The sequence below is a fragment of the Pituophis catenifer genome, unplaced genomic scaffold (genome assembly GCF_029215685.1).
Source record: "Pituophis catenifer annectens isolate HBS135680 unplaced genomic scaffold, rPitCat1.0.hap2 SCAF_11, whole genome shotgun sequence".
In the NCBI taxonomy this organism is placed as follows: Eukaryota; Metazoa; Chordata; class Lepidosauria; order Squamata; family Colubridae; genus Pituophis; species Pituophis catenifer.
In genome coordinates this window covers 28,270,126-28,280,681 of record NW_027256891.1, presented here as the reverse complement: position 1 = coordinate 28,280,681, position 10,556 = coordinate 28,270,126, and the positions used below count along the sequence as shown (strand labels likewise).

At 56.8% G+C, this 10,556-nt stretch overlaps 1 protein-coding gene across 2 annotated transcripts; it reads left to right on the top strand.

The window, feature by feature from the left end:
* Positions 1-1,645: 1,645 nt before the first annotated feature.
* Positions 1,646-9,223, top strand: TSC22D3 (TSC22 domain family member 3). Of its 2 annotated transcripts, none has more exons than XM_070951687.1 (3): positions 1,646-2,143; positions 7,714-7,765; positions 8,227-9,223. In XM_070951687.1, exons 1-3 carry the CDS (start codon positions 1,851-1,853, stop codon positions 8,473-8,475), a joined length of 594 nt encoding a protein of 197 aa, XP_070807788.1. In that variant the 5' UTR covers positions 1,646-1,850; the 3' UTR covers positions 8,476-9,223. The 2 variants fall into 2 exon arrangements, with proteins under 2 accessions (XP_070807788.1, XP_070807789.1); XM_070951688.1 differs by lacking the exon at positions 1,646-2,143 and adding an exon at positions 6,693-7,621.
* Positions 9,224-10,556: the final 1,333 nt, after the last annotated feature.

Sequence of the window (10,556 nt, the reverse complement as noted above, 5' to 3'; positions counted from 1 at the left end):
TATTAAAATACAGCAAATCCTTCCTTCCCATTCTCATCTCTTGATCATAAACAGAATCCTAATACATTATTCCTGGTAGAGCAAAAGTCCATTAAAGATTAGCAAACTACATATCTATTTTTTATAAATCTAGTAGGGAAACATTATCCAAATCACTCTTTGTTATTCATTATGTCCCTTTTAATTATTAACACATCAATCAGCATCATTTGAATATCTAATATAAACATGTTTTCCTTATCCTTATTAGATCATCATTTTTAAATCCACATTCAGTTCCATCTCGGTCTTATCCAGTACAGCCGATGTGCCTCTTCCGCAACATCATTTGTATTTCTATCTAGCTATAACATTCTTAAAATTAACTTCTGAGTCCATTGTTCACAAATATTCCTCGGTTTTCCTCCAGTTCTGCTCTCGTGCAGGCAGTCACAGATGGCTTTGGAACCCTGGGGGGGACGCAGGGATGAAATCCAGCAGGTTCTGACAGGTTCCGGAGAACTGGTAGCAGAAATTTTGAGTAGTTCAGAGAACCGGCAAATACCACCTCTGGCTGGTCCCAGAGTGGGGTGGGAATGGAGATTTTGCAGTAACCTTCCCCTGGAGTGGGGTGGGAATTTATTTATTTATTTATTTGTTCAACTTGTTTGCCGCCTTTCTCCGAAGACTCAAGGCAGCTTTCAAGGGAATGGAGATTTTGCAGTATCTTTCCCCTGGAGTTGGATGGGAATGGAGATTTTGCAGTATCCTTCCCCCAGGAGTGGAGAGGGAATGGAGATTTTGCAGTATCCTTCCCCTGCCACGCCCACCAAGCCACGCCCACAGAACCGGTAGTTTAAAAAAATGGGAGACTCCCCAGGGCTGCCTTTGACCTGCCAGCTGTAATTTGGGACTCGGGGCTTGAGGGCCCCCTGCTGGACCACGGAGGAAGCAGCCTGGAGCCAGGAAAGCAAGGCTAGGATCCCACGAAAGCCCAAGTGCAAAACGCTGCCCCCAAAGCAGAACCCGTTGCAGGGACTCGTGCGCCCCGGGTGTCACAGCCTTCAGCTTAGAAGAAGAGGAAGAGGCCGTTGGCATCTCCCGCGAAGTCTGACATCGCCCTGCTCTCCCGAGGTGGCTTGGCCGGGTCACTGGAGGTGATGTCGAAATTTGCATTGGGGGGGGGATATTCTGAAGCATATCCAAGCACGTAGGCTGCGGTGCCTCCCCCGCCCGTGACCTCGGTCTCTGCATGCCAGACCCCGAAGGACAGGTGAGGGCTCCCTGCCTGCTTGTGGGCTCCCACCCATCCGCTCTTCTCAGCTCACAACAGCGAGCTCTCCCTTCCTAAACCGGGCGGGCGGGCGGGCGGGTACCAGTTTGAAAGCAACCGGGGACCAGTTGGGAGGAGAGAGACCAGAGGCTCACAGCCGCTCCGGACAGCCGCCCGGCCGGGACTGGGAGGAGCAGGCGGAGTGCGGGCCTCTCCCCCCCCCCCTCTTCCCGCGCCCTCCGCTGTGGAGGCTCCGCCCTGGAACCCGGGCTTGTGTCGGCTGAAGGCGCCCTGGGGGCGGTGACCGAGCAGCGCTGCCCAATCCGGGCCGGCGCCGGAGGAAAGAGGTGGACCGGGAGGCGAAGGGAGGCAAAGGGGGGGGTCGCTGGCCGAACAGTCCGGAGAGGAAAGCGAAGGCGAGCGCAGCGGGAGCGGCGAGGTCCCGACCGATCCAGCAAGGAGCCGAGGCCGCGGGGCAGAGGCAGATCCCTCCGCAGAGACCTCCTGGCCAGACTCAAAGGCCTGTCCCCGAGCGCCGGCGAAGCTGCCCCCGCCACCTCTCCGCGCCGCTCGCTTCGGCCTCCTGGCCGGGACCGGAATGTCGACTTCCTCCCTGAAGGAGCACCGCTCGCCGGTGGGGCTGGACTGTTGCAGCTGCTGCCTGGACCTGGCCAACGGCCCCCTCGGCTACAACAGCAACCTGAGCCCCCTCTTCCAGCTGCGCGAGCAACTAGCGTGCGAGAGCCTCGGGGCCGCGTCCGAGCTGAGGCGCCTCATGCGGCAGGACTCCCTGGAGCCGGTGGTGCGCGACCCCCGCTACCTCCTCAGCCGCGGGATCTGCAACCGGAACATCGACCAGACGCTGCTCTCCATCCTGCTCTTCTTCCACAGGTAAGGGGGGGGGGCGCCCGCGGGACGGCTGCCGGAGAGGGGATTCCCGGGGAAGCGGCAAGGAGTGGGGGCGCTGTTTGCCTAGGGAGGGCGGACCGATCGCAAATGGGTTGTGGGGGAGAGCCGTGCAGACCTCTGCCTCCTTTCTGGCGGCTTCCTCGCTGGGATCGGGACCGGGACCTTCCCGGCTCAGGACATCTCCCTACTCCCTTGCCCTGAAAATGCAGCAGAGCCGTCCTGGGTGAGGGGAGGGCACAGGGCCGGCATTGCCCGGGCTCTGGGCCTACCATCCGTGGGCAGCCACAGGCGCTGAGAAGAGGCCGGTTTCCCCATCTCAAGGGGAAGAAATGGCCTGATGATCCCAGGGGCTACCTGCCCCCCACCCACAGCAGCTTAAGTGGCCATCCAAGCCAGTGGAGTCTGGCAGGTGCCTGAGAGGACTTTGCCCTGGGAGCACTTGGCTGACCAAAGACAGTCCCGCCTTCGGTGTCATTTCAGAGGAGTGGGCAGGGCCTCTTTCCCAGGAAAAAGAGCATCTCTGTAGGTCCTGTGTTGACTGCCTGCTGCAGGGGAGACAAGCCTCCTCGTGACAGGGTGCGCCAGGCGGGCTGGGCGAGGCTCTCTCCTTCTGGCCTTGGAAGAGGCTCCAGTCTGGGTGCTGGCAAGAGCAGATGCTTGCTCTGGGGTAAAGGAAACAGCAGAGGACAGGCTCTGGTCAGGCTATCCCTCTGCCTCAAGCACCCCCACCAATTGGGAGTCAGCCTGCCTCAACCCCCAGGGCAGCTGAGGCTTATCAGGTGTTTCCTCTGAGAGCTGATATATTGTGTGTCCCCCCCCCCATTGATGGCATGGGTCAGCCAGGGATTGTGCTGGCAGGCGGGCACAGGGAGTGCGGGAGCCTGGCACAATCGAAGTCCTGGGATGAGCATGTCGGTCAGCGGTTGTGCTTGTTCGTGTGAGGGCCACTCACATCAGCCGCGCAAGTGAGCAGGGGGTCTCCTGGTTCCTCTGCTTCACCTGAGAAGATTCTGGCAACTTTTCCTCCCAAATGTGCAACCAAAGGGATTGCGACCTGGGCAGGAAAACATGCCCCCCCCCTTTGCTCTTTCTAGGGCATGCAAGGGAGAAGGTCCATGCTGCAAGGCCACGAAGGGGAAAGGGCTGCCAATTCTGAAGAGACCCAGCTCTCTCCTCAGGCCAGAAGTGCAGCACCTGGTTTCATTGATTGTATCATCAAGCTTGGCTGCCTGAAGTCCCTGCTCAGCCTTCTGGGCCACCTCCCAGAGTCTCGCCCTGCACCAAGCAGTGCTTAGGGAAATTTGGCCAGAGCAGATGGCTCCGTTTCAGAGGCTTAGAACTTGTCCTCTGCTGATTTGGTGGCAACCCCTGACTGGGCTCCTCTGACACCTCAGGTACCGCTGAGGACAACAACTACTAGTCACATTAACAGCTTTGAGCTTTCAAGAGATGTTACTGGGGATGAATTTGATCAAAGGGAGATGGGGAGTTGGAGATGGCCAGAGGCTTTGCAGTCAGGGGTGTGCAGGAAGAGCAAACTCTGGGTGGAAGTTCCGTGGCTGATGGTTGCGATAGAGTTGGAAAGGACAGTCACTTGCTCGCTTCAGGAGCGAGGGATGTGTTGGGAGCATTGAGTTTTCCTATCCTGTTTTCTTGGTCAGAGACTATGGGGATGGCAGACGTCCAGATGTGAGATGGGCTGATGTGGTGCAGGTGTTAACACAATGGGCATAGCAACTTTTGGGGAAGGCAACAGAGGCCTTAACTGCTCAAGGCAATTGGACTTCTACATGGGGAAATACGTGGTGGTGACACACCATCTGTGTTGCTTCTTCTGCTGGGCATCCAAACTGGAAGACACATCTCCCAGGTCCCCTCTCCATCCTGCTTTCTTGGCTGGACTGTGCTGGCGATGAGCACCACAACCAGCCAGCCCCCCATTATTCCAAAGGGACAGGGCTCTGCAGGGTCCCCTCAGCTGAATGAAGAGCACTTCATTATGGCACCTACAAAGCAGCTGGCAGGTTTAACTAGAACAGTTAACCCACAAGGAATGAATGGGACCAGCAGTGCCAAAGAAGTGGTTCCACTCAGCTGGTGAGCCATTAGGGTCTCCGCCCAGGAGCTGGTCTTGTGTTCATCACCTATTCACCCCTAAAGGCTCTGAGATGGGGGCTCACTGAAATGGGAATGCTGATTCCATATGGAGCCCAAAGACGCCCACATGAATTTCAGGGGGAAGCAAAAACAGCAAGAGCTTTATGCCTTTAGATATGTGCATGGAAGCATAGAGCCATTTATGGATGCGAGAGGCCTTGGGCACAGAGAGTGGAAACTTGAGCTTAAAAGTCAAGCAGAAGTGAATGCTGGGCACTTCCTAGGGAAAAAGTTGGGATGGCCTAGGATTTGGGGAGGAGAGTGAGGTCAGCCAAAAGGTAGCACAGAAAAGTAGTTCATACAAATCTTCACTTGTTGCAAGGGGCGGGGGGGGGGCATTCTCCTCAGACCCTTTTCCTGGGCTTGGCACATGTTTTCAACAATAGTGACCACAACTCGTAATGCTGCTACTGCTCTGTCCCCAAGGAAGTTGGCAACCTCTAGGCCTGCCAGCTGCCTGGGCAGGGGACCATTTCTCTTTGCTCCCCAGAAGCCCCTCCTGGGGAGCAAATAATGCTCTCCTTATTTCACAGCCAGTTTAGTGGGGCAGCAGATAGAGTGGGCAAGGGGGGGGCAGCTGCTAAGGGCTGCCACAAACTCTGCATTGTGATATGATCCAGGATGAGCAACTTATCAAAACATGGAGCGCTCTTCTGCATAAGCCAGTTATGGGCCCCAAAGAGTGGCTGAAAGTCAGGGAATGCTGGCTGATCCGATTGAGAGAATGGATTCGCATTCACATCATATCCTAAGCCAGATCATCTTTTCTGATTGGCAAGCTATGATTTGTCGCTTAGTGTGCATTACGAGGGTCACCAGAATGCAGTTCTGTATGTGAATGCAGAAAACAGTGAGGCTGCTGGAGCAGAGAAGCAGACCCCACTCCCCTCTCTTCTGGGGCCTCTTTCCTCCCCAGCCTTTGCATTTTCCCTTCAAGAACTCTCATGAAGGGGCTGCTGGCTTCCTCCAGGGATGCCCACCTGAAGCTGCACAGATCTTCCAGGCACCAGGAAGGAAGATGCCTGGGGGCTGCAAAACCCACCAGCCAAAATGTGCTGGTGCTGACACATCCATGTGTATTCAAGTGGTACCAATAAAAACAGAACATGTGTGCTGCTTTGACTCTGCATAGTGTGCAGGTTCCCGTGTAGACAACAACACCTGGGAAGACCAGGTTTTCAAGAGCCCTGATTTGAAAACAAACCTTTAAGATTACAACTTTGCTGACAACACAGTGGAGCTCAATCAGCAGGTCCTGTTCAGCCGTTTAGCAATGGGGGATGGTAAACGCTTCCTGGGCAACATAGATGTTCCCTCTGTGCCCCTCTGAGCTCTTTTTGCCCTTTCAAAGAGTCTCATTTTCCATCCTTGGAAGGAACAGGGACCTACCTGAGACAGGGACTCCCCCACTCCACCTCCCACTGAGGGAATAGCTTCCTTTTAGGCAACCTAGTTGTAGGGTCCTCGACAAAGATGATGGGACAGCTGCCCCCTTAATAGCCTGAGCAGTGTGGTTGCGGAAGGGAATCCCTTCTGGTTCCCAGGCTATGGAGTGAGTGAGCACAAGCAGCCATGTGCTGCATGCCCCGCCCAGGCCATGTGCTGGCGTGCCAGTAAGCCTAGAACTGGGAGTTCTGCCAAGGGCTCCATCAAAGGGAGTGGCCGCCAAGCAGCTGGAAATGGAGCCTGCCAACAAGTCCTCACTCTGAGACAAGCAGAGAAAGACAGCCTGGTTTGATAGAGGTTGGCACAGGCACTGTTTCCCCAGGAAAGCCACCTCACCCTCCCATCTCCCTGGAGCTGCTGTCTTCCCCAGCCACTGGTTGGCTCCTGAGCAGCATTCCCCTTTACTGCCAGAGGGCATCCAGCACAGATGCCCACCACGGAGGGGATCTGCCCTGCAGAGAACTCTGTGCACATCGCCAAGCACAGGCCTTGCTCTGTTCAGCTGCCACCACAAGTCCTCTTGCTACCTGCAGGGAAGACCCCCTTTTGGGGAGCAACACTAGTGGAAAAGGGAACTGGGAAAGACACAACGGTCCCGATCCCAGCAGGAGAGTTCAGAGCACTCTGGCAGGGCAAAGCCTCTCTTGCAGTGCCAAGGAAAAGAGGGAGCTATGCCTGCTGCCATGCGCGCAGATCCGAGGCAAGAGTGGCCTGCCGAGGGGGCTCCCTTCTCCTTTCCATCTGCCCACTGCTGCTTCCTGGGCCAGAGGGAGGCCGTGAGTGAGAAGACAAGGTTTTGGAGCCCCCCAGAGCCAGGGGGAACGCTCTCTTCCTATAGGGAGAGGCGGGAGGGCGCGCACAGGGAGCGGCCGCTAGAGGTCCCCCTCACGCGGTCAGAGAGCCGCTGCTTGGCTCACCTCCAGCCTCGCCAAGTTGCAACAACAACATGTTTGGGTGGCTTCTTACATAACTGCCAACCTTGACCTAATTCCGCGCTGCGCTTGGGCAATACTTTCCATCTCTGACTCGGCCTCCATTTTTGCAACACCTTCACTAGTAGCCAAGGCGGGTTAAAGGGGGGCAGTGGTTGCCAGGGATTTGCAAGAGGTCGAACGTGGGAATCCGGGGGATGAGGAGGCGGCAAGTTGCCCTGCGGATAAACGGGTCTTCAGTTTGCTGGAGGCATTGTCCCGTATGTCTCCTGCAGCCCCGGAACTTGCCTCCGAGTCCCCAGCGCGAGGACGGATCGGATGAAGGTCTCCTGCGAAGGAAGCTATCCGCTTTCACGACCGGCGTCCTGGACAAAGGACCAGCGGGTCCCGGTCTGGAGCTTCCGCTAACGTCGCGGGGAGCCCAGTGCCAGCAGGGTCTTCAACCTGGTGCCCTTCAGATGCTTTGACCCTACTTCCACAATTTGCAGCCGCCCCCACTACGCCTTCGGCCCCGGGACTGCAGCTCCCTCGCGGCTGATGCAGCTGGAAAGAGCTGCGCGTCTCGCCTGAGGCTCGCAAATGCGGGGCGCGGCTCGACCGGCTAGATTGCACCGACACCTCCGGGCGCAGCTGCGCGCGGTCCGGCAGGGGGCGTGGCCTCATTTGCATAGCACGCTGAGACCATGTGACGTCTCGAGAGCTTCCCTATATAAGGCGGGCGGGCGCCGAAATAGCCGCAGCTCTCTCCTGTGGTGGCGGTGTGTTCCTTTTTGCGTCGGGCTCTCCGTGCGTTCGGCCCAGCCATGAGTACAGGCGTGTACCCGCTCCCGATGGAGGTGGCTGTCTACCAGCTGCACAACTTCTCCATCTCTTTCTTCTCCTCCTTACTGGGGGGAGACGTGGTCTCGGTCAAGCTAGACAACAGGTAGAGGAGCCGGCGGGCTGGGGAGAGGGTGAGCCGGGCAGGCCCGCCTGTCTCGGATACTTACGGCGACGCTGTTCTCTTGTTTCTTGCAGCGCGTCCGGGGCCAGCGTGGTCGCCATCGACAACAAGATCGAGCAGGCCATGGTGAGTGTCTCGGTGGGAGGCGAGGACGCGCCTTGGCCCTCCGCCCGCCGCAAACGGGCTGCGCTGCGGCACTTGCTGGCGGAGAGGAGGCGAGGGAGCGCCGCGCTCCCTTCGCTCTGCCCCGAAAGAAACTGCCGGATGAAGGGCTGCAGTTCCGCAGGGAGAGTTCAACGGAGCAGATGCCTTTCAGTTTCCGGGGGTTAATGTTAGGGCTAGCGAGAGGAGACGGGTCTCCCTTTTTCCCGGAGGGCGGCAGACGCGCCACCGCGTTGAACTGCGGCTCTCGCGGGCGGGTGCGCGCTCTGATGCAAGAACCCAGGCGCCTTCGAGAGGACTTAAGCCGAGAAAGCTGCCGGCCGCTCGGGCCTTTGTCTGGCGGCGCCGCTGCGGTGGGCGGAACTCGCGCAGAAGCTGCAGTTCTGTTTACTCACCGGGACTTTGTTCCTCTTTGCTCTTTCCAGGATCTGGTCAAGAATCACCTGATGTACGCGGTGCGGGAGGAGGTGGAGGTACTCAAGGAGCAGATCAAGGAGCTGGCGGAGAAGAACTCCCGCCTGGAGCGGGAGAACAACTTGCTGAAGAACCTGGCCAGCCCTGAGCAGCTGCAGAAGTTCCGCTCCCATCTGCCCCTGGAGGCTCCAGCGGCCCCCGAGAAGAAGAGCCAAGGGGCAGCTGCCCCAGCCCAACACAGGGCGGGCTCTGCGGTGTAAGGTGGCTCTGTCCATGGGGTGGGCAGAGCCACGGAACTGTTTCAACTTGATCTCCAAGCGCACGTGGTTTCCTTGCATCTCCTTTGGAGGACTCCAGAGGGGGCCTGATGGGGCCCTTCACCTGCGGCCCCTTCCATGGGTTGGCCAGAGACTCTCCTGAGAAAAAGGAGCAAGGCTGCATTGGAGTTGCTATGGGCATACGGCTGCTCCGCCTGCAGGAGACCCGGGTTTGCCTCCCCACCAGCACCCCTAGAGAAGAGACTGTGCTAAAGGTGTGGGCAAAGATTTAGAAGAATCCAATTGGAGATTTTCTTCAAGCAGCTCAGAGAAAAGGCAGCCCCCACATCTCCTGGGATAGGAACAGGAGCAGCTAGTGTGCTGGCAAGGCTTCACCCTTGCATCTCACTAGCCCTCACGCCAAGATCCAGACTTCTGTGTGCTGCACCCACCTGTTTCAGACTTGGACAAGTGGGGAGCTGCCAAGATGCAGACTAGAATGAGGACTGTAGGCCAGAGGGGAGGGGCTTCTCCTGCTTTGGTTTGTCCACTGACTTTTGTATACTGACAACAGCCTCCCCTGTGGGGGGGACTTTATCGATGTTCCCTGCAGCCCCTGGATCTGTTGATGGGGACCAAAGAGGAGGTGGCTAAGGGGCTCTCACACACCCCCTGGGGGGGAAGCTTGCTTATGTAGTGCACTCTTGAGGATGGGTGCATAGTGAGATAATGCAATAAATTTTGTTGTACACACCTGTCTAATCGGTCGTCTTTCCCAAGGGGGGGATGCAGAAATATATAGTGGACACTGGCAGTGGGACCAAGCATAGGAGGGCTGTGGATTGGAGCAACAGAAGCATCCCTTGGGAAAGGCATCCCAGTTTCTCCATCTCTCCCCCCACCAAGCTTTGTATGGCTGGGAAGAAACCGGGGTAGTGGTGGGGGACAACATAGACAGTTTCTCCAATGACTAGGAGAATCTCCAAGAACCTGATTAGGCTGCAGCTTGCCCATAATCCATTTGAAAACCTTGTGTGTGTGTGTGTCTGTACATTGGCGCACATTTAGATGGCTGGTTCAGAGCAGCCACCATTCAGCATTAATACAAAAAGCTATGGAAATGGAAATAGCTATGATTAATGTGATTGTACTTTGTTCAACCCAATTTTGGCTTGTTCAGTGGAATCCTAAATTAGCCACAGGGCTGAATATGCGCCACTACAAAGCTGCTGCAACCAGCCACCTGCCATTTTGGATTATTGGGTGAGGTGGGACCCTGACAGTGGCCGGATCATCATTGTCCCAAGCTGAGTTGCCCCCTCACTCCCTGCAAAAACAGATAATGGGACTCCCCAGGACAATCAAAGATGCCCCTGATCTTGGTCACATAGCTGTGTTGAAGGGTAATTGAGCTTGAGGGGCAGAGGCCAGCGTCCTGCAGGCTCGAGGGTTGGGGTGCTTACATACAGCCCCCCACCGCTGCCGTGAAAACAGCCAGCCAGCCAGGTTGCTGTAGAGCACATGGATGCTTTGCCAGCTGCAAAAACACTTTTCTCACAAAAGACCGGCTGTGAACACCAGCTGCACCTCGCTTTGCGTGGCTGGTGATCACTGTGAGCCACTTCCCACTGGAGAGGTGAGTTCAAGAGAGGCAGGGGTCCTAATGGCCAGTTTCAACCCCCCTTCCCTCTTTCATCAACAGCCTGCACTTTGAAGCAGGCTTGCCTGGTGGTTTGCAAAGCTCAGGTCATCCCAGCATTTGGTTTTGATAGGGAAGATCTGAAGGGCGCTTCCCTCGGCTCCCAGTAAAGACATTGGACGGCTTGTTCGACCACCCTTGGAGCAAGATCCGCAGCTGTGTGCGGTGTAAGGCAGCCCCTGCACTAAGGACGGCTAAATCGGGGCGCTAAGTTGGGGAAACGGTGCCCTGGGAAGCCGGGCGTGTCGATGCATCATCAAATGCTTTTTGCTACAAACAGTGACCCGGAGCAGTGAATGGCGGCTGGGGGGAAACGAGCTGGGAGATACAGAGGCTGATCGCCTTCACGCCCTGGGAACTAGCGGCCTGCCCTCGATCTTCACCT